General features: G+C 35.8%; 3 protein-coding genes across 4 annotated transcripts; 1 reads left to right on the forward strand and 2 right to left on the reverse strand.

Annotated features, from left to right (window-relative positions):
• Positions 1 to 1,515: 1,515 nt before the first annotated feature.
• LOC117988481 (chromobox protein homolog 1-like) lies at positions 1,516 to 11,099 on the reverse strand. The gene is made up of 6 exons (XM_034975634.2): positions 10,662 to 11,099; positions 9,242 to 9,385; positions 8,562 to 8,696; positions 8,185 to 8,331; positions 7,700 to 7,824; positions 1,516 to 5,687 (listed from the first exon to the last, which is right to left on the reverse strand). The coding sequence occupies exons 1-6, from the start codon at positions 10,953 to 10,955 to the stop codon at positions 5,663 to 5,665; spliced, it is 870 nt and encodes a 289-aa protein (XP_034831525.1). The 5' UTR covers positions 10,956 to 11,099; the 3' UTR covers positions 1,516 to 5,662.
• An 865-nt stretch (positions 11,100 to 11,964) lies between these two features.
• Positions 11,965 to 15,781, forward strand: Fitm (acyl-coenzyme A diphosphatase Fitm). Its single transcript, XM_069503045.1, has one exon. The coding sequence runs from the start codon at positions 12,056 to 12,058 to the stop codon at positions 13,142 to 13,144; it is 1,089 nt and encodes a 362-aa protein (XP_069359146.1). The 5' UTR covers positions 11,965 to 12,055; the 3' UTR covers positions 13,145 to 15,781.
• Positions 15,747 to 24,392, reverse strand: Gdap1 (ganglioside induced differentiation associated protein 1). 2 transcript variants are annotated; one of them, XR_011237557.1, is made up of 6 exons: positions 24,150 to 24,392; positions 23,800 to 23,992; positions 20,180 to 20,359; positions 19,396 to 19,599; positions 18,552 to 19,066; positions 15,747 to 18,443 (listed from the first exon to the last, which is right to left on the reverse strand). XR_011237557.1 is itself a non-coding variant. In XM_034975632.2 (5 exons), the coding sequence occupies exons 1-5, from the start codon at positions 24,282 to 24,284 to the stop codon at positions 18,765 to 18,767; spliced, it is 1,014 nt and encodes a 337-aa protein (XP_034831523.1). In that variant the 5' UTR covers positions 24,285 to 24,392; the 3' UTR covers positions 15,747 to 18,764. The 2 variants fall into 2 exon arrangements, 1 of the variants encoding a protein (XP_034831523.1); XM_034975632.2 differs by having other exon boundaries at positions 15,747 to 19,066.
• Between the last annotated feature and the right edge of the window lie 323 nt (positions 24,393 to 24,715).

A 24,715-nucleotide genomic window follows, 5' to 3' on the forward strand; every position in this document is an offset into this window, starting at 1 on the left:
TAAAAACCATTAAAATGATTTTCTGTTTTCGGCGTGTACTTATTTAAAAGAAAAATCTTCTAATAGTCGTCATTTGGTAGTTTTGCGAAAGTTTCCCGGAAGTTTTGAAATTTGGTCGTTTTACAGATTTCGACGCATTCTTTCCGAATTTTCATTTTGTCACCTCGTATCTTTGCCGCTTGCACCGCCATCTTGGAAAAATGGCGCCCAAAACAGTTTTTTGACGATAATTTCTTTCAGATTCGTTTTATGATAAAAAACCGGTCAAGTGCGAGTTAGACTCACGTTCCGTAGTAGTCGTATTTTTCGACATTTTGCACGATAAATCAAAAACTATGATTCATAAAAATAAATAAAAATCTGTTTTAGAATCCACAGGTTATGAACCATAACTGTCATGTCTACCATCTATTGTGCTATCGTTTCATAAAGATCTATTATGAAATTATTTGCGAAGATTGCAGTAAAATAATGTGATAAGTAGTGGTAGGTATATGGAACCTAAAAATAAAACGCTCAATTTACATAAACTATTTATTCGTACCCATACACTATAATAAAACTAATCTATAATATAGGAAAAATAAAACTTTATCTATAATGTAGATAATGGGGCTAATTCTCTTGTACACAATCTCTAAACTAAACTAAATTAACAGGTCTAAATCTAGTGCTACCCCTTTCCGCAAGCATCATTACGACAGGGATAGCAATAGATTTAGACGTGTCATTTTAGTTTAGTTTAGAGATTGTGTACAAGAGAATCGGCCCCAATGTGGCTAATTCCTTTGTACACAATCTCTAAACTAAACTAAAATATCACGTCTAAATCTATTGCTATCCCTTTCGTAATGTTGCTTGCGGAAAAGGAAAGCACTAGATTTAGACCTGTTAATTTAGTTTAGTTTAGAGATTGTGTACTAGAGAATCGGCCCCAATATGTGCAAGTGCAATAATAAAATGAAAACAACAGAGCGACATTTATATATATTAGACAAAATTTTATAAAACCAATTTTTGGTTTACTACACTGATAAAGTCTTTGATTTTTTAGTCAACATACAGAGCACGCCTTTTACAAAACAATGCCTCTACGTACGTGTGCACTGTGCATGCACTTACTTTAAATAATAGGGTCTTGGACTGTAGTAATAAAATGATGTGATTCTTTGTATAGCGGTAGTTTATGGGGCTAGAATTCATTATTAAAGAGAATAATTTTAAAAAAATAGAATTTTCATTATTTTTAACATAATTAATAATTATTAACGTCACAAGGCGTAAACGACAAATATTTTTAAATTTTTTAACATGAAAAATATTTTCCCACAGAAATTACTCTCATTTTTATGTCAAAAATAGGATTTTTTTAGTCGCTTACATGACGTCATTATTCACCTTCCGTAAAGCGTGACGTTTATTTAACCTTTTTTAAAATTATTCTCTTTAATAATGAATTCTAGGGCCATAAACTACCACTATACAAAAAATCACTTCATTTTATTACTACAGTCCAAGACCCTATTGTACTAAAACATTTTAGAATCATTAAAAAATAATGTACACATAGGTGACACAAAAATTATATTAGGTATGTTAACTAACAATGTCTTACTGTCTTCTCTGAAAACTGAAGGTACTCCTAGGAATATAACAAGGCTAAAATGCATGTTGTTTTTATTAGAACCCCTAATTAATTTTTTTAATATTATGTGTAGGTAATATCTATGGTAGGTAATGATCACTTAATCATTTTGTAAGTTTAATAACTTAATTTTTATCGTCTTTATCAATAGTGCAATAGATAATAATTTGCTTATTTTTTACATAGCACATTTCAACAGCACACCCTAATTTGCTAGAATGAAAAATAATGAAGATAAATATGTATTTATGTATGCATATTGGCACTGATTCTGAGCACAACCTAATTTTAGAGTATTCGCATGCTCATCTTACTAATGTAATATGAGAAGGACTGACACAGTTTGACAGTTCTAAATTTAATTTTTAGATGGTAAAACCTGTGATTTTAGCGCGCAGTCGCGAACCTATTGTTTAAATTTCTATTGTGCACTAAAATTTAGAGTCTTTAAATGTGAAAGTCATGTTCCGTTCCTTTTTTAACATTAGTAAAAAGAAAAGGATGCAGATACTCTAAATTTAGTTTAGAGAGAGACTAGAGAATCGGGGCCAATTGTATATGTCTTATTTATTTTTGTCTATTTCTAAAATGTGCATTAGCAGCAAACTATTATTAAATTACAATAAATTTTATGCACTAACCAAACAAAATTTTAAATAAAAAGTAAGTCTGTACTTATAAAATCGATACCGGCAAGGAACAACATATTACATAATACCTTACTCATTTTTGTTATTTAACTTTAAAGGACAAATGTAGCGCATTAGTTTTGTTTTAAAAATTATGTAGCAATTTCGGCTAAGACTACTTGATGCAACCTAGTAAACTTGGTTACGATGGAATAACACTACGTGGGGGATGTATAAAATAGCACTATAATACAGACAAAATCCTAAAGTTAACGTTAATAGAAATAACAAAAAAAAAACTCTAGAGGTATAGGTGGACTAGAATATCATGAAAGATATTGAAGTGGGATTCCGGAGTTAACACCGCTGTACTCTGTGAGTATCCTGTGTACATAGTGCACTGTGGTAAATTATTAATATTCACCACAGAGTACTGTGTACATGGGGTGTTCATCTCATGAGATTCTGGTCTACCTATACTATGCCAAATTGTTCTAAAAAAAGGTTATAACTTGCAACTCTAGAATAAATAAATATTTCTTGACACTAAATATTTTTTTCAGTCTCAAATCTGCAACGCAAAGTTGTTAAGAAACGGAGATAACACTTGAAAATCGTAATTTTTTTACTTAAATCGTAACTTAAAATCATCAAAAACTGAGATACATTATTATTGTAGGTACCGTGTAATTTCCTTGCAGGTGTCAAAATTTCGTTTTTTTTTTCAATAGGTACTTGTGTATGTACTTTCAGTAAATAGATATTTTTGGTTTGGTTGCATATTAATACGTCAATGCACAGTAACCGCAATCATACTTATTAAAGATTCAGCAAACGGATCCTAACTTATCACTTCTTAAGGCCGACAACATACCCACAGAGTAGAGTGGAGCCAAGTCTTTAATTTATTTGTTTGATGCATATAAAATTGAAATTGGTATAAGGAAAACAAAACACGTTGCTCGATCGTCACTGTCGCATATCAAGGAAAAAAATTATAATCTGTTCAAACTTCAACTTTGATGCCAATGCAGATGATGAAAACGTCACAATATGCTGGAAAGTCATTCCAAATCGTAGTTTGAACTTTGAACACATTATAATGCGAATTGTTTTTAAAACGCTGAGCCTCAGCTGCCATCCACTCTGCAAGAGTGCGTTGCGCTTTACAATACAACTAAATATTATTAATTATCATAACCATTTAATCCAGTTACCACCAACTTATGATTGATCAAAACAATTTTAAAATTCAAATGCATTCATATTATTATAAATGCGAAAGTGTGTGTGTTTCCTTTTCACAGCTCATCCGTTGAATTGCTTTGACGAGATAGCTTGCATCCCGACTACATAGGCTACTTTTATCCCAAAGATTCAAAAAGTCTCCACAGAATTTTTAAAACACAAATCCACGTCGACGAAGTCGCGGTTTACATCTTGCATATCAGCAAGGAGTGTCACAACACATAAAATGAACTAAATAATTTAAATACATATCAATAATTGCGTACTCACTCAGTACTGAAGCGACTGTTTAATGCCATCTAGTAGGGACACTTTGCAGTTATCGAAACTACTTTCAAAGGCCCATATTACAATGCAGCTCTTTGAACGAGAAAGGACATTATTGGCTTTTTACTATTTTTTTAAAATTTTCGAGCATGAATCGAACCTGCATCTTCTGGGTTCGCGCCCGACCCAGAAGATGCAGGTTCGATTCCTGCCGGTTACGCAATTTTTGATATGGATTTAAAATTAATTAGTAATTTCCTTGAAGTGTAGGTAAAAACACTATCATAAAAATATAGTAAAAAGCAAATAATGTAATTTCTCTTTCAAAGAGCTGCATTGTAATATGAGCCTTTGAAAGTAGTTTCGATAACTGCAAAGTGTCTCTTTTAGATGGCATTAAACAGTCGCTTCAGTACTGTGTGAACATACGTACCTACTTATCACAAACGTCATTCACTGGCAGTAAGCGAAACCGTGGCCGAGTGGTCAAGGCATCGGGCGCGAACCCAGAAGAAGCAGGTTCGATTCCTGCCGGGTACGCAATTTTTGATATGTATTTAAAATTATTTAGTAATTTCCATAAAATTATTAAAAAAAACATAAAATGAAGTTTTTGGGAAATCACTTTTTCTTTTTTATACTAAGATTAAAATTAATGCTCTATTCTATTTTAATAGAAATAAAATACTAAAGATGTTTTTTCCATTTTATTTTTATTATTTAATTTTAAAATCATCTAATGTGGCTAATTCCTTTGTACACAATCTCTAAACTAAACTAAAATATCACGTCTAAATCTATTGCTATCCCTTTCATAATGTTGCTTGCGGAAAAGGAAAGCACTAGACATAGACCTGTTAATTTAATTTAGTTTAGAGATTGTGTACTAGAGAATCGGCCCCAATGTGTCGCTTTTTTTAGACAAAATGATCAAATATTTAGGTAGGTACTTGAAATAAAGCAAGAAGTGTTATTTCTCTTGATGTGACATAATCTTGCTAATTTTGTTCTCTATATTATTTAAAATATTTAGCGAGAATAACTTTCACATGATATATAATAGTATTTTGGACAAAATCAAAGCAAATGTATGAAAATTACTTACCGTAACAGAGTTGTTACACTAGTTATGACAGTACTAGCGCCCACGATGTACGTTTGTTCTGTATTCTACCCATTCTACTGTATGGTATTAACTTTGAGGCGACACTATTTACGTTGCGAGGTAGAAAAGTGGCTCAGTAAAAAAGGGTCTTGAATGCTACCTCTCGGCGAAGAATTGCACTATAATTATGATCATTTTTAGCCGATAAAGTTTGAAATTGCCTATCTCGTGGTATAACTCAAATTCCTATTTTTCTGCGTTGTGACACTCTCTGGCCGATGTGCGATCTAGTAATGAACATATTACATAGCTCTAATGGGCGCGCTTGGAATCTTAACAAAAAAATATAAATTAAAAAGCAAAGGGTCCTGGGCAAACAAGCCAACCACAACAACTTTTATTAGAAATCAGAGTTACGAATGAGTGAGAATACACTATATTATTTTTATTTGCTAATTTTATTATCTATTTATATCCAAACAGTAAGGAATTTTTTAAATTCAAGATACGCTCGCACCTGACGAAAATCATTGCAAATACCTTAATTCTGTTTCATAAATGTTTATATTTATTTATTTGCAACTACATAGATGTTAATATATCAGTTATCTACTTTAAATTATGCAGATCTTAGTTTGATTTTGAATTCTCAAGAAAACATCTAGCATTGAAACTTTTAATTATTAACATTCATAGTTCAAACACACAAATAAAAACAACGCATGCATTACTCTGCACCAAATTGCAAGATTTACTCAAAGAATGTTATTATTCGGCATTGTCGTATCTTACGCTGAAACAAAAAATAAAGCTTTCAAGGAAAATTCTTAAAATAAGACCTTAGGCTTGAATTACATGGAGCGGCGCGGCCGGCAGCTGCTTCCAGAGACCGACCTGCACCGACAGAGCGGCCCGCCCGCTTTAAATGCGCCGATACAACTAAACACATTGAAACTGTACGAGCGGCCGCGCCGCTGCTCGTATAGTTAGTTGACAACAGTTTCATGTACAACTTAACTGTGGAGCAGGCGGGCCGTCCTGTCGCGCTGAATGTGATTCGAACTGACTAAGCCAAATAAGCAACAAAATCATTTTTTGACAAAAATTATAAGGCAGGCCGCACACCAGACATACATTTGTATTGCACCCATTGTGGCGTCACATTTGAAAAGCGTCACAATTAACGCCTCCGTATATCTAACTATACACCAACGACACGTTTGTAGCGGGTGCACTTTGTGGCAAGGAGGCTACCGCGCTACATGTATTCAAGATCGAACACGATCGTTTTTAGTGGCGCGTGAGACATGTGGTTTGTAAAAAAAATGAAAGATGATAATAATAATATTTTCACACCATTCGCTCTAGAATGCCTTATTACAGACCTGTTAGCTAAGGGTAAAGTACGTCATAACATTCCTATGACTTAGCCGGGTTGTAATGTTGTACCGAAATCCATTACACCTTAATAAGAGATATAATGTTGTACTGAAATCCATTACATCTTCAGGGATGTAATATTATTTGAATTTAGAACATCCTGCACCCGAAGCAAATTCTGTTCCTTACAAGTAGTTTTTAGTTCAAGCTGCTACTGCTGTCTTGCTTCGACGTATGATGGCATCCCTCTCACTCACCATGACCTCATAGATTCAATAATCTATGAGGCTATGATGAGTGAGAAACTCGCTCCAAAAATATGTCCAAAACATTGTAATGTGGTGTTACTTTTTACTTATTGAAATTAATTAATTATTTAATTTGAAATAAAAATGACGAGTGATAAGATAGCAGCAGTAATTTAACTCCGGAAACTATTAATGCTCAAAGTGTAATATATACAATTTACTCCCAGAAACTTCTGAAGACAGATAGGTAGGTACCTATTTAAGCATACAAAGATTTTGATTTTATTGTCTTGCGAGGTGTGAAAAGTAGAGTATTGAAATTGGGAGTAATACAGTCTTAATTTTGGGCGCCCGGCCACTAAACCCCGCGCTTCTCTCAGGATTCTAGATGCAACACGCTCGCTACGCTCGGGAGTTACTCTAAAATCCATCATTACGCTTGGGATTTATCCCGGCGCCCGTGACGTTAGACATTACATTACCCTCATCTTGAATAATCTACTATTAATTGTGCACTGAGTTTATTGCAGAGGTTGAAAAATGATCAATTTTACGATAATACACTTGCTCAAATAAGACGAAAACCAAGCAGAGCTCTAAAAGCGATCCTATTAAATAGTAGATTGGAACAGTATGCACACTACACATACTGGTAATATATCAGAGTATTTTAAATATTTAGTAAGTACTTAATATTAAATATAGTATAGTATCCATTTAGGATTTCATATATGACTTCCAGCGAATAAACCATACATATGTGGTTTCAGCTGGAGTCAGCAATTTTATGTAAAAAATGTGAAAAAAACTTTAAATAAAAAATTAATAAATAAAATGGTAACAAGCGGATTACAAAGTTACCTGGGCTAAGATAAGGTAACATCAATGAATTTTTTGAAACAAAGAAATTATGCTATCTTCAGTAAAAGGGTGAACCCAATATCTTTTTTCCCTGTTAATTGCCACATTAAGAAAATCTACTTGACTTTCTGAAACAATAATTGGGAATTGAATTGAATTGAATTGACTTTCTGAAAGCTACACCACAACTGTATGACCTGTGTATGTGTACAGGATACATTTTATTTCGAACTAAAAAAGGTGGTGTAGACATTATGGCTTCGTAGATGATGCGTGCGTGTGGCTCCGGTGTGCGGCCTCGCTAAGAGTTGCTTACCGCTGGCGTTGCCCCCTGCGCTTGCTGAGGCGACGGCCGGATGACGGGTCTTGCAAAGTGAAACGGTTAGTAGTTTCAGGAGCCACCCTTAGGTTTCGTGAATCAGTGGAGCGTGCAGCATCAACCTGCAAACCATACACATTATGAGATTTAAATAAATAAAATATTTAAAACTTTAATAAGAGCATTGTTATACTGCAGCTGTAGCTGACGGAAGTTATCTTACTCCTACTTTCTTGGCTCTTTGTCCAAGTTGATCAGAGATAATCACAAAAGTTAATGCTTAAAGTGTTATTGGTATTGTACAGATTAGAAGACCTTATCCACACTGGCTTCATCTAATAATCATAATAAGCTGGAAAATATTTCTACAAATAAATTAATATTATTTATTATCAAGACGTGTAGATTAATGTCAAGATTATGTTTTGAAGACAAAATGCTATGTTATTCAGTTAAACTAAGAAAATTTAATTTATGGTTACCTTATCCATGAATCTTTTAATCAGTTCTGGACAGTTCAAGTTGCTCTCTGGTTCCCAAGAATCAAATTTGTTAGACCATCCTTTCCAGTGGATGAGGAACGAACGTTCACCATTCTTTTTGTGGTGAACTTCAAGAATACGATCCACCTGAAATTTAAAGAATGGCATCTATTTCAAACTCACTAACAAAAAAACATTCAAAAGTCTATTGATTTTTGTCTCTATCATTTGTATGTGATTGAGTGACAGAGAGAGCGCTATACTGATCCTTTCTGCGGATAAGGTATAGTAGGCTGCATCCCTATTGTTGGTTTTGACATGTTGAGCCAGTGCTTCTTCTTCGCCTATACAAAGGCAATGCATATAACATAACTAACCTCATACTCTGCATTTTCATCAACATTCTTATCATCCCACTCAGTTTTAGGTTTCTTAGTAGGAGTCCTAATTGCTTTCTTGCTGCCTTTCCTCTTGGAAGCTTTTTTAGGTGAATTATCTTTTGAATTTTCCTTCTGTATTGAACAAAACAACAGAACTTAGTAACTCAACAAGTTTAAAATTAAAATAGGAAAGGATAATGGGCAAAATAGATACTGGCATTTGGTCCTCAGAGAGGACTATGATATTTCAATATCTATAACTTTAATAAGTAAGATGGAGAATTTAATTGTGTTCTTAATCTATATATACACACAGTTTTTGCTAGCATTCTGGTTACACCTCGTATAAAAAGAAAAGCTGACTGACTGACTGATCTATCAACTCACAGTTCAAACTACTGGACGGATCAGGCTGAAATACAGCGTGCAGATAGCTATTATGATGTAGACATCTGCTAATAAAGGATTTTTGAAAATTCAAATTTGTGTAGTCCACGCGGACGAAGTCCCAAGCATAAGCTAGTAACTTATATTTTTAATTATTATCCATCAAAGTAAACCAGTTTGGGCAGTGGCTGCACAGCAATCATTTTGCCCACTGCACTTCTTTGTATAGAAACACATTTCTGCAAATTATCAATCCAAGCTGAGTTACAGAATATAAACATTTTCCTTACTTCCTCATTGAATTTGCTGATTAGCTCGGGACAGGACAAAGTATTATGAGGTTCCCAAGTGTCGTTGCTAGCAGAGTATCCCTTCCAGCGAATCAAATAATGCAGCTTCCCTTTAATTCTCTTTGAATCAATAATTTTTTCCACCTGAAATTTTATCATTTTTTTAAATGGCTTTATGTATCCTTAAAATTACACTCTAGTTCAGAATTTAATCTTAATTTTAAGATAGAACTTCTGAAATTCTTGTTTGCACTGGCACAATAAACCTTGCCTCCCAATGAATATGCAAGAGTAGGTGTATGCTTTGATTGATATCAAGACATAAACCTGCTCTTCCCAGATACATGGTTAACCCTATTGTCACTTTGGAGCATTCAAAAAGTTTGGCAACCTGTAGCATATTATAACTGTAGTCTGCAACAGGTCAAGATGCCAAATGCACGACGACGACACCCTGCATACATACTATACTGCCTGTTATCTTGTTATTGACAGATGTCTATACAGACGATGGTGTTGATGAGAGACAAGATATAAACTTAAGGAAAATTATGAAAAGATAGAAAAATATTAAAATAAACTTATACAGAGATATTTTAGTGGTTTTAACCAAACTTTTTTGGATAAAAATCTTGATATAAACTTGAATCTGTGAGAAACATTAACAAAACAGATTGGAATATCTGTTAATGTAGCCTACCTTCCATCAATGCGACAACATAACAGAGTTTACACATAATAACCAAGGTGTGAGTGAAGTTAGCAGGTGGCGCAAAACCGCTTCTATAGTCCAATTTATAATTAAACAACACGTTTTGACATTAGCTAATGTCAAATCGAAAAATTTCATCTTAAACATGGTATCATGTTTACGATACCAGGTATGTGGTTCAGTTGTGTCATGTGAATGAGTCAATGAACCAGTTCCTGCTTCTCTATTTTACACAAGCAGAGTAAAAAGGAAGCAATATAAAACTGGTAAATAATTCCCAAAATATAATAAGTACCTAGAGATTGCTATACTAGTGCTTTATAAATGGTTTTAAGATATGATTTACATTTACGTAAATATATATTTTATTGAGTAAGTAGGTGATCTTAGATGTTATTAAACAATTTACGGCAGGTGATTGAGTTTGTTTATAATTTTAATACCAATAATTCCATTGAATCATCAACTCACAATGTTAGACACCTTTCTAAAGTTACCGGTAGCTACTGTACCAACTCAATTGATGATTCTTTTTGCCCTCCCCCGCACTATTTATTTTTCATAAAAATCCTGGAAACGTCGAAAAATGTTGTTTAATTAAAAATTAGATTATAAGAGCATTTGAATAGGGTTAGGCTATAGGGTAGCGAACTGCTAAATCAGTAACCACAATGTGTAGGCGAACATTAATAAGTTGGTAACAGAAACCTCATATTCGGCTTCCTCTTCTTCGTCTTCATCCTCGTCCTTTTTGTTACTGCTTCTATCGGATTTTCTTTTCTTTGACGCCTTGCTTTTACTTTTGGTTTTACTCTTTTTACGCGGTTCTACATAATCGTCAGTGTCATTATCCTCTTCATTCGCGCTCTTTTCATCAGATTCCTGGTCGTTCTGCTCTTCAATTTGCTCGGCTTCTTGGCGTTCTTCATTTGCTACGGATCCGGATCCATTCGTGGATGAAACCACATCATCATCTGCACGGTTTTTAGATATCTTACGCATTCTGAATTTCGGATAGTAAACAATAATGGAAGATGATTTTTAACTTTAATGCGAAACACTTTCCAGTTTTACAAATGCCAAGCGAACAAGAAGGAGGGAAAACGCAAAACGCAAGAACGCAAGCTATTTTGATAGACGCCAGCGGCCAGAGACCACAAACAACATAGACTCTTGAGTTTATGTTTCCTATTTGTCGCTGGTCGCAAGCATGTCGGCCTCAGAATAAGGACTGTAAGAAGTAGCCCTATTGTGACACTTACTGTTAGAGCGAGATAGCTAAATGCATTTAAGCTCTTGTCACCGTCGCCACTTTTTTTGTTTGTCAAAATGTATTTTTACATGAGTATTTGACAAAAAAAGTGAAGTGTAGAAGGAATGACATTTCACAAGTAAGAAAATCTGCTGTATAGCAGAGGACTGAGAACAGAGCCTTGGGGAAGACCTTTCCAGACTAGTCTGGGGGGGAGAGTGGATGACTGGTGTTTTACCACAACTGACCTGCCAGCAAGCAGGTTACATATGAAATGTGATATCCTCGGCGGTACACTCAGCTGGTGCAGCTTTTGCCTGAGCAACGGAAGAAGTACATTATCATATGCAGAAGCTACATCGAGAAAGACACCCACAAGGTATTCACCCTTACCAAAGGCAATTCGAATGTCTGTAGTGAGTATACTGAGGCTGTCTACTGTAATGAGACCCTTGCGGAAACCAAACTGCGAAGGGGCCAGTATTCCTCTGCTTTCCATTATCCATGGATGGTGCAAACACCATTCTAACAGGTTTGCGTGGGTTTGTCAAACAGGCTTGTCGAATGCCTTGTTTGTCATCACTTTCGACTTTGGATACTAAGCTTAATGAAGCTTAATACATCCTACTCTATGGCTTAACCTTCGTACTTCGTAGTGACCAAAGACTAGAGTATATAATCATGGTAGTGACAAGTGACAACTGACAGGTAACTACATACTCTTACTCTTTGTAACCTAACCTAATTTCTAAAATATTTTTAGCTTTTGTGGCTATTACTTCGTCTGTGTCTGTACCTAGTTATTTTGTTTTCCTGCAGTGCATAAATTAATGAACAAAATAATAAAATCATGACAAGCAGAGGAAGTCATAGAAGTACTCGAATGAATTACAAATTCGAAAATGAAACATTGGATTCAAAAGGAACGAAACCTATTCGGGAAGCTTCTTCAATATTAGAAGTTCTAATACTAATGATTGTGCACATTTGTAAGAAAGTCCTTTTCTTTGACACAAATTTAAAAATAGCTGTATATTTAGGAGCTCTCTTTTTATTGTCCCTTATAGCGGACGTTCTTACATTTCCAAAAACTTACTTTTCAAGAAGTGACAATGTATTCAATCAATATTTTGTAAAAATTGGATGGTTTTGGACACTATTTTTAACAGTGCCATATGTCACTTTGACATCTTATACTACTTGTTGTGGCAAAAGGAAACTCATTTTAACGGCTCACCTATTGAGACTTTTGATTGCTACTGGTTTTTGGTACATATGGGTTACACTATTCAAAATAGTTGAAATCAATTATGGTCGTTGTAATTCGAGATCATACAATGATAAAGTTTCTTGTTTAAAAGAAGGTCACTTCTGGAATGGCTTTGATATATCTGGACACTGTTTTATATTGATTTACTCAAGCTTAGTCTTGATTGAGGAGGCGAGAGCTATTAATGGATGGGAAAGAATCAGAGATTACATTAGAGATGAAAAGTATTCACGAAGTTTAAATGACAAATCGCCAAGAAGCAATCCTCTTAAAAATATAAGTAAAGATGAATTAGACATACTCAAAACATCATACGAAAAATTCACACCATATGTAAGGGCATTTCTGATAGCTATGACTCTTCTTCAACTGCTATGGGACGTTATGTTGGTATCTACAATATTGTATTACCATATCATGGTGGAAAAGTTCATTAGTGGAATAATAGCAATTCTTACATGGTTTGTAACATATAGAGTTTGGTATACAATACCTAATTTATTACCTAACTTGCCAGGTCAAGGTGTATTCAAATATAATATAGAAAAAGCAAATTTAACTAACATACCACTTCGGAAAAGATCTGTTATTACTGACAGCAAGCATTTTATGGGAATGCCTATTAATAAAGGCCAAGATTCAACAGGGTCTACCGAAGATTTAAAATAAGGGATTAGCAGGTGTACGGTTACTTGGTGGTTTCGATTGCATAGTTATTTCAAGAATGAGAATTATTTATTTCTTCAGTAAATATAATCTGTAATTTTTATACCATTATACTTAAAAAGTTATTTATTGTGAAGCTGTAATTTTTCTACTATTAAAGGACTCCTAAAGTGTGATAAAAGTGGTTTCAGACAAATGTCCTGGGATTCGAAACTCTGAAAGGGACTCAGAAGCAGTGGTAGCACCCATAGAGACTTTTGCTCAGGACACTGAAATCTATAACATATCAAAATCTGAGGAAATTTAACTGAAACCACGTTTTCCATACTTAAGGCCTGGAGTCCTTTGCTTAAAATGTTATTTAGCATTAAGTCAAAGTCATTTCCAAAATAGGTACCATTGTACACATTTTGATTGTCAATTGTTGAATATGTAGATTCTACAAGACCACCCAGAGAATGCAGTTACCTCGACTCCCATCTCCCGCAACTCACACTCGAGTAGCGTTAGCATACAATGCTGTCAGACCTTTGTTTATTAAAATACTAGCTGATGCCCGCGACATCGTCGCCGTGGAATTAGGTTGTTTGAAAATCCCGTGGTAACTCCGGGATTCCGGAATTCTCCAGGTTAAAAAGTAGCCTATGTCACTCTCCAGGTCTTCATATCCATACAAAAAATCACATCAATCCTTTGCACCGTTGCGAGGTGATTGAAGACGTACGAACCAACAAACAAACACACCATCGCATTTATAATAAGGGTACTGATATTATGTCAGTACATGACCAGATTTAAATTCATGATCCTGCTACTAAAAACTGCGAAAACCTGCTAAACTTTTTGAAAAAATGCTATAGTAATTATGCTAATGGAATTAATTAATACTTTGTATTGAAATGGACATATCTTTTACAAAAGGAAACAGTGACTGACTGACTGAATGATCTATCAGCGCACAGCTCAAACTACTGGAGGATTGGGCTGAAATTTGGCATGCAGATAGCTATTACGACGTAGACATCCGCTAAGAAAGGATTTTTGAAAATTCAGCCCCTAAGGGGGTAAAACTGCTTATAAATTTACGCAGTCCACGCGAACGAAGTTGCGAGCATAAGCTAGTCATCAAATAAAAACACTCGAGAATTCAAGCGAACAGTGGCTCCGCTAAGTACCAACTAGCGGCTCTGGATGCCGTTGATCGTCAAGCTAGGAGACTCATAGGTGAAGACCCTCGTTTGCTGGCGAAACATCAAAGTCTCGATCACCGCCGCAAGGTCGTCGGCTTAGCGGTGTTTTAAGGATTATATTTCTGAAAGTGTGCTCAGGAACTTTTGATCTTGGCCCCTTCACCATTTTACCACCGAACCGCAAGACTTCGGGCAAGTCTCCATACTTATGTCGTCGACATTCCATCTACACGCACGAAACGTTTTGCATCATCATTCCTCATACGCATGGCTAAGGTTTGGTATACTCTTCCACGATCTGTGTTTCCTACCTATTACAACCCAGGTTTCTTTAAAAAAGAGTGAATAGCCATCTTCTAGGTAAACGCGTCCCATCTTAGGCCTCATCATCACTTTCCATCAGGTGTGATTGTGGTCAAGCGTTTGCCTATAATGATTTTAAAAAAAGAATGAAGCCCAACAGGAAGTTTCATTACAAAAACATAGGCGATAATTTTAGAATAAATCACGAATTTGCAGTAGTTACTAGGCGCCAGTTCTTAAACCATATATAAAATCACCATTAATCCATTGACATCAATACAAACACTTTGTTGGTATACGATCGATATATTCCAGTACTATAATACAAGGTATTCATTCATACATACAAATATTTATAATGTCATAAATAATAAATAGTATAAAATAAAGGCGCTTCCCGCTGTCTGTATGTATGTATGTATGTAGGTATGAAGGGTTATAGGGTCGCGTAGATTTTTTAAACTACGCAACGGATTTTAATGCGGTGTTTTCACCAATAGTAATTCAAGAGGAAGGTTTATAGGTATAGTATAACCACCTTGCACCCATGCGAAGCCGGGGCGGGTCGCTAGTAAATAATAAATAAAAATATTATTTTTGGTCAACCATAGGTACAATTTTCCGGGGCCATGAGGTCATATTGTTATGGTCGCGAACTGTATTCTCTCGGTGGTCGTGTAGTAAATAAACAATAAGTAGGTAATAGTTAAAATTGCATCAATGTTTAGTTATTGCATTGCTATTAGACCAATGGTTTTGCTAAAATGATTATTTAATATTACTCCAGAAATACATTTCACACACTGCATTGTTTGGTGTGGGATAGAGTGGGTTGGGGTATGTCTGAGTTGTTATACTCGTAGAGACCTATGTCCAGTCCGATGATGATTATGGTATAAAATAAATGTCTACCCAGTTAATTGAAAAAGCAAAAGCTAAAAATATAAACATTAATTCTCATTCAATATTTATGAGGGGTTTGTAAGTTTTGTTGGTTTGTGAAGTTTTAGTGGGTACCTAACTACCTATCAATATTTCCTGTTGTGCCTTCAAAAAAATATACTTATTTATTCTATTTTACTATATATTTGATTTTGTATTACAATAATGCTCATTAATTATGGTTAATAAACGTTTTCCTAGTAAATTGTGTTGCTTATAATTTATTCCAAAAATCTTATTGTACCTTTATGTCACATAAAACCGGCCAAGTAATGTACATCGACGTTTTGAAGGAGATAGCAGATTTGTAGAGCGTTGTCCCTGTCGTTGAGACCAACAAAACGTCATATAGGTATGAGTGACAGAGACAACGCTCTACAAAGCCGAAACGTCATTCTAAAGGCCGATGTAAATTACTTTCGGCCGCGTACTGCACTTCGCTGAATGATAATAATAGCGGGTAGTTGATCTCTTGTGTTAATATGGTCCCTCGTAGGTAGATATCTACTTTATTGATTCTGTAAATAATAATTAGCGACGCGAAGGCATCTGACCTTGTACTTGTTCAGTGAGTGATTTATTGATGCACGGCCAGGGCAAATGCAATGACCAGTGGAGGTGAAGGAAATATGAAAGTAAGGGAATAGAGAATGCTTAGGTTGTAGGTTGCGTCTAGAATTCTATCTAAGTCAACAGTGCCAGCGATGCACGATGGCATACGTCGTAATGACTAGCGGAGGTTAAGGGGACTATGAGAGTGAGGGAATAGTGCTCTATGCATACTTTTTACCTGCGTCCGAACGGCATCCATTATCGATAACTACTGCGGCATTCTCACAACCCTTGATCGTAATGATTTTTGAGCCCGTTCGCAGGTTCGTAATGGCCTTACTATAGATAGTATAGGTACTTAGTATTGAGCTTTCCGGGACATCTAGGTACTCGTGTGCTTCCGGCCTGCATCAATTTTTTTCCGACAGTTTCTTATAATATTATGCGGCCGGCCTTTTTAATAATTGTTATCTTGCTTCAAAGGCAATTAATTCTAAAAAGAAGAGAGCTTATTGAATACCAGCTGACCCGCCCCGGCATCGCTCGGGTGGAGTATTTCGGACTGGGAGTGTCATCGTGAAGCCGTTGCTTGATACCTAAAATATCAATTCACTATCAGAAATTCTAAAATCCCCACGATTTAGGACTTTAGTACTTTGCAGTATCAGGATTGAGGAGTTAGGATCCGAAGTTCAATGATGTAGCCTATGCTTGGTACCTAAATTAATTTTGCATCATCCGCAGTTACTGAAACATTATAATTTAGGAGTGCTGTACCCTACATCATCAGGGTTGAGGAGTTGGGACTTGAAGTCTGAGAATAAAGTCGTTGCTTGGTACCTACAAAATGAACACTTTTCACTATGAACACTTCCTGAATCTTGATAACTCAGGTGGGCAGTAACCCTGCAGCATCAGGATTAAGGAGTTGAATCCAGAATTTTTTATGTGACCACCACGAAAACTTTTTTTGTTGATTAAAAAAAAAAATTGCAAATCGGTCCAGAAACCTCGAAAAAATCGATGTAGAAAAAGAACCACCTCCTTTTTGACAGTCGGTTAAAAACCGATGACCTTGAAATATTTACGGAACAATCTTTAAAATATCCCCATTCTAACAAAAAAATAATGAATGAAATCGGACTACGCGTTAATGAATTACAACTCAGTATACATTTTAACTTTCATCCCCTCTCCTACGGGAACCATGCTGAATTTCGGGATAAAAAGTATCCTTTATTCTTCCTCATAGTATGATCTCAAATCGTACCAAGTTTCATTGGAATCCATTCAGTAGTTTCAGCGTGATGCGCGGCCGTGATACAGACAGACAGACAGAGAGACAGACAGACAGACAGACAGATAGACAGACAGACAGACAGACAAAAATGAAAAAAATTCAGTTTTGGGTTCAGTATCGATTATAGAGTGCCCTCGAAAAATAAATTTCAAAATATCTTCAATGTACAGAATTTGACCTGTTACAGTTTTATTATAAGTATATTGATTGACAAAACAAACAACTATTTCTTAATATTTTATATATTATTTTACTTATTATGTACAATAATACCTATATAATGGGCCTGCCATAAAGCGATTGAGTTAATGAACTAAAATTAAATATACTTAAGTTTTTATCTAGTTAAATACTATAGTACGCGACAGGTTGAGATGGCAATCGGGGAGGGAACGCCCCGCACACCCGCACATCCCCGTGCTAACCCAGTGCGGGCGAGCGCCGGTGACGGACGGGTAGATGTGCGGGGCGTCCCCCGGCATCATACTCCGATTGCGATCTCAACCTGTCGCGGACTATACGTAGTTTATTATTCTATTTAAAATTTACTCTCTAAAATGTACCCGAGCGGCGGCGGCGGCCTGTAGCGCTTTATGCGCCATTCTTATGTAGCACATTTTAACGGACCGTTTTTAAAACGGAGCTCGTGTTCCTTACTTCTACACTCCATAGCTGAGCTGTACCTAACACCCATTTGGGGTGGTTTCACAGGTGAAATAGGGTCCCGTTGGCACCCTTGGGGTACGGAACCCTAAAAAGTATGGCGCAGTTGCCTGAACTGACCTTATACCTAGCCCATATTATGTGCTCTTACCTACTGTATAATACATATAGTATACCTACCTACTAGAAAACCTGATTAAAAATGGTATTGTATATAATTCTCAGAAAATAATATGTAAGTACTTAGGTATCTAAGTAAATACTCTTGTAAAGCACAACACTTTTTTACAGTTGTAATAGCAAAATTATAAAATAATACTGTTTAGATAAAGAAGTAATACTGAAAATATACCTACTTATATACCTTATTACTTTCGACTAAGAGTCGAAAGTAATAAGGTATATAAGTAGGTATATTTTTTGCAATCTCAAGATATTAGAATTAAGACTTACGACATACCTATTACCTACCTACCAACCAATCTTCTATTTTGCTTTTTCTAAGAATTTTACATTCAAAAAAGTTAAAATGAAGATGGAAAAAGCACCACATGTTGGTCGACACATCAACAAATATTTGCCAATCAAGAACTATTAGGTAGTATCGTAATTAAACATTTTGATTTTTTATGCTATTCAATTTTAACAAAACTACTTAGTATATGATTTTCAACTAGAGAATCATTTTTTTGAAAACATAGGCTAGGATAAATACAACCCCAACGGATACTACACCTGCAGCGCCTATGTACGCACGTGGTTGTGATGTAATAATCATTTTAATATGAACTGGTAGATTCGGTATTGTTCTCTTAAAGGATTCACGTTGTCTGACACGGTTAAAATAATTTTCGATATAAGGACGCTTGCCTCCTTCCCAGAATCTTTCCTCCAATCCGAGTTCCCACAGTCGTTGTAGGAGCACAGCCAGGTTGATGTCAGCTATACTGAATTTTTCACAACATAGCCAATAGTCTGGAAATTACAAATGAATACTAAGTAAATACACAATTTTATTACAATAATCTTTTCTAAATCTTATATTACATAGTAAGTACTTTAAAATATAATTTTAATTGGCTAACTTTAAACTTTAAAGCTAAACATAGAAAGGATAAATTATTATCAGATTATATTGAACTAGCAGATGCCCGCGACTTCGTTCGCGTAGATTTTAGGTTTTTAAAAACCTGTGTGTACTCGTTGATTTTCCGGAATAAAAAGTAGCCTGTGGTACTATCCAGGTCTTATCATTTCAGGTGAATTTTTACTTTCTTTTAATAACTATACAGAAATTATTATACCTTCATTTTGATGTTTTTTAAGCTGCTCTTCGATGAGACTCAGTACTTCGTCTACAATATTCAAAACCTTCACGTATTCATCTTCACTAGTGAGTATTTCATGCTTCCTATCCTGAATTTCTGCTTTATACAACAAAATATCCTTGGCTTTCGGGTTTTCTTCAGCCAGCTTACGCAAGTTTTTAGAACTACTTAAATCGCCATCTGGAATAATATCACAATTGTGTTTTATGCTCCCGCCGCATTAGCGGCTATCGTACTGCAGCTTCGTATGGTTTGTGCGCTAAAAAATTATCGCGGTAGCACGATGGTCACATTAGCGGCTTCGTATAAACGAACTATCGTGCAATAATCCAAGATGGCCACTCGCATTAACAGCTGTGTTGTTTCGACAATGGATGATAACATATATTACTTCTACGTCATGTGTGTTAACAATTACTTCATGCACTTGAAATTATCTAAAAAATATATCTTTAACTATTTCCTCGTTCCACAGTCACCATTATTATTCAGAAGAAGTCAGAACAGTCGAAATGAACAACGCTAGTCTGACCACGTACCCCGCTAAGTTTCGCGCTAAAACCATTTTATTTATTTGCTTTAACGCCACTCAGGTGATAAGTGCTACGCAGCCATCCTGCAGCCCGAACTATCGGGACGATAGCTGATGTCTGGTCACATCTGCGTGTGTCGTACTATTGCACGATAGACGCAAGTGCAGCCTGAGGGTTACACATTTTCTTTAATCAAAAATCAGTCCAGACAAAAATTTATAACTTACTTTTAAGTACTTCTCTGACGGGCAAAATAAATGGTAGTTTGGGAGTGCCACTCAGGTGAGGATGAAAGAATGATCCAACAGTTATAAGACCAGCCGGAAGAGCCTCAATAAGATCTCTGAACTTATTTATATTTGATAGCACTTTATTGTCTTGAGATACTTCAAGCAGTGGTGTCCTTTCTAAAAGACAAACATTATTTCTTAAATACCCACATTTCTTAGCATTTTGACGCGGTCTAAAAATCGGACTCCCGACCTCTGGAGTAGGAGGCCGACGACGACGTCTTAACCACTAGGCTCTCATGGTTTTTCACGTCACCCGTCCTCGCCCGTACCGAGTTAGCGCGGGGACTGTGCAAGGCGTTTCCTCCCCTATTGCGCTCTCGACCTGTCGCGGACTATACCTACCTAGGCAGTAGGCATTCATATTTCTTAATCCGGTATTTGACAACTAGTGAAATGAGTAACTTTTTATCAAACGTCAAAACGCGCGTTTAGTAGCTTCTATAAACCACTGGTAAAACTCAATTTGGATTCAGAAAGGGTAAGAGTACTATAGATAGTTTAAGCATGCTGTCTACTGATATACGTCTTGCTTTCGCGAATGGAGATTACCTGGTGGGCATCTTTCTAGATATTACCTCTGCCTATGATAGTGTTAATCTTCCACTACTCAGGCGCAAAATGCTTAATCTGGGTATCCCTGAGAGGATTGTGCACTTTGTTATGAACCTGTTCATGGCTAGATCTATCAAAATACGTATAAATGAAGAGCTCATGCCACCCAGAACTGTCTGGAAGGGTCTCCCACAAGGATCCGTACTTAGTCCTCTGTTGTATAATATTTATACGTATGATTTGGAGCTGGCGGTGAATAGCTTTTGTAATACACTGCAATATGCAGATGACCTGGCATTATATATCTCAAGTAACTCAATCCGTGATGCAGCTGTTAACTTAAACTCTGCTATGTACTACCTTAGCATATGGCTTGAAGAACATGGACTAAGTCTCTCTCCTTCTAAAAGTAACGTTCTGATCTTCTCTAGAAAAAGAAGAATTCCGGATATAGAAATAAGATACGAAGAGCAGATTATCGAATCAGTTCCGGCAGTAAAATTTCTGGGCGTTATACTAGATGCAAGGTTAACAGGAAAACAACACTTTAATTATGTAGCCCAAAAGTGTGAAAAAGGAGTTAACATAATGAGAGCTCTCTCTGGAGTGTGGTGGGGATCTCATCCATACTGCCAGAAACTGCTATATAATGCTATAGTTAGAAGCCACTTCGATTATGGCACCTTTATCTTTGAACCTTGCAACAAAGATGGTTTGGAAAGGCTAAATCTAATCCAAGCAAAATGCCTGCGGATAGTTCTGGGTGCCATGAAGTCTTCACCCAAAATAGCCCTGATGACAGAATGTGTGGACCCTCCTCTTGACCTAAGAAGGCAGTACTTATCAGATCGGTTTGTCTGTAAAATAATACAAGTGGAGTCGCACCCACTGATTCCGCAGTTGAACTCAATGGCACAAAAGGTTAACACTGAAGAATACTGGGCACATAAAGACCCTCCTAGACTGGTAGAAAGCTACAGGAGATGCAAAGACTTACAACACCCAATAGCCCAGTCTCCTATATTCCCTATATTTAACTGTTCATTTGATGCTTTAATTTACAACCCCAATATACAACTTGACTTTGGCATTTGCAAAGACGAAGTTGAGGCAAACACAAAGTTAGGCCAAATTTTAGACCAAAACTGGCAGGGGTGGATTCTAGTTTTTACTGATGCCTCTAAATTAACAGAAAGTGATAGTGTTGGTTCAGCAGTATGGATTCCAAAGTACAATATTGCCCTTTTATTTAGAAGTCCTCCCCAAACATCAGTATTCACCGGGGAAGCTATTGCCATCCTTGAGGCATTAAAATATGTTAAGACTCACAGCTTAAATAAAGTTTTAATATTATCGGATTCAAAGAGCTGTTTGCAAGCAATATTGGGTAATATTTTCAAAAATAAAGTCCAGAATTTTCAAATTATTTTAAATATAAAAGAAACATTATACCATTGCCATAACAACGGTTTAGATAATATAGCTTTAGCATGGATACCAGGCCACAAAGGCATACAAGGAAATGAACAAGCTGATATGTGGGCTAAGCAAGCCATACAGTTAGGATCCCCAACATACAGCTGCATCTTCCCAAGAGACCTCATCCCTCTGGCTAAAACTTACATGCATAAGGACTGGAATGTAAGATGGAATACTACCCAATTAAACATAGCTAAACACTATAGATATATCCAGCCCAATATTCCCCGCAAACCCTGGTTTTTCAAATCCAAAAAACTAAATAAAAGGACAATATCCGTTCTATGTAGGCTACGATTAGGCCACATATGCTCCCCAGTGTTTTTAAATAAAATCAGGGTGAGAGATAGCTCGCTTTGTGAATGTGGTCTGGATGAGGGAACAGTCGAGCACATATTTTTCAACTGTACTAACCACCCCATATCTTTGTACGAGTTTCTACCCCATAATATCCCTCGCCCAATTCATTTCCCTTATCTCCTCTCTTTTCCTAACCCTTCGATCCTAAGATGTCTATGCAATTATATTAAGTTGTATGATATTAAATTATAATGTATCTCTAACATCAATGTTTGATGTTTTAACGGTCATGATATTATTAATTGTTATATTCCCTTTATGTTAAACTAAAATCATACTAATTGTCCAATGCATAAACTAACAACTTGTGTTGTCCTTGTGATGTCTAGGTCTAACAAAGGTTTATATACACTGTAGTCTGTGGGATAGAAAGAAAAGTCTCTCATGAAAGGAATTCAAGAACCAAATTACAACGATGTTCTCTCCACTGAATTGACATTGGCGGAATTATTGCGGACAACAAAACCGCAGTACATAGAGCCATAGACAAGAAAAGAAGAAACCACTGGTATGTGACGTCACATTAATTTGACGTACCTTTTTAGTTTAATCGATAATTTAAAATGGTTATCACACATAAAACTAACAAAAGACGTGTATTGTAGGTATTAGGTATTTTGGCAGACTCTCTATTGATAATTCCTGAGAAATAATTTAAAGTTGCCTATTTCCATATACCTACCCAATTATGTGTAACTGTACCTAACTCTGTTAACCAGAGTGCTGCGCTACTGAATACCTACTATAATAATGATAATATAGGTAGTTGTTACTCACGAAATCATCTATACAAGTGTTCTTATAGACAAGCAGCACTTTGTCAATGACAACTCACAAGGGTAACCACTGCCTTCAACATGCATCGATGGCAATCGCCAGCGCGTCGATGGCAGCAGCCGACACGCAACAAAAGTCGGCAGCATGTTGACGACCAGCCACAGCAGTTATTCCTGTCAATGTCGTCGACAAAGTGCCGCTCTTCTGTAAGCACACTAATGCATAAAGGGATTGCAGTTCTCGGAGGGCTAACAATAGCCTTAAAAGATTGGATAACAAAAATAAAAATAAATTAGTCATCTGACCCATCACACTGTTAGCAGTTAGACACTTCTTCTACATAATAATGAAACAAACAATAATATTTTTACACTTATATACAAGACCTTGATCTAAGTAGAGTTCCAAATAATCCAATATTCTAGTTGAATCTGGTATAATCGAATTATTTACTTTTAGAACCGGAATTTCTCCGCGAGGATTTATTTCAAGAAACCATGGGGAATACTGTTCACCTTTAGTTATATCTATAACTAATGATTCGAATTCAATGTTTTTCTCGTACAGTGCCATTAAAACCTGTAATATGCAAAATAGTTAAATAAAAACCAAGATGAAAATGCAATTAAAAATTTACTTCACTCTTAAATAAAAACTGACTAAATCTTTTTCTTACTTATTATCATAGTTAGTAACTAATTAATAACTTTAATCTTACCCTACTTTAGGATCTTACCTTTTGAGAATAAAAACTGTAATAATTGCAATATAAATAAATGTTTGTTTTATGTCCATTACTGATTGGCATATTATTATTCATCTTGGTATTTAATAATTGCAGTTTATCCAAATATTTCTGAACATAATGCATTATGAAAACCGGATATACTCAATAAATTAGTTAGATATTTTATTTCTCAATGTATTTTTGCTATATTTCTTATCACTTCTTACTGAGTTTATTTTCCAAAACTTTCAAAAGTAAAGTAAGTCAACATAACGTGGTGAAAATCAGGTGATGATAGACCATAGTGATAGACACAATACTCTATGATGTGGATGTTTGTGGCTTAGTATGGGCTTAGTTGGGCTTACAGTCCGACAAGGGTCTCTTGGCACTTGAATGACATTAGTTGGGGGGCGCTGTTGGAGAACAAAGGCTTAAGATCGTAGACTGAGTAAAAAGCTAGAGACAGCGATCTAGCGTCTGAGATAGCGTGTATCAAACGTTTTTTGTGAAAACAAGTAAATAACTTATGAGAAATACAATGACGCCACGAATTCTCAAAGTTTGTTTTGCAA

The sequence above is a fragment of the Maniola hyperantus genome, chromosome 14, assembly GCF_902806685.2.
Source record: "Maniola hyperantus chromosome 14, iAphHyp1.2, whole genome shotgun sequence".
Taxonomy (NCBI): Eukaryota; Metazoa; Arthropoda; class Insecta; order Lepidoptera; family Nymphalidae; genus Maniola; species Maniola hyperantus.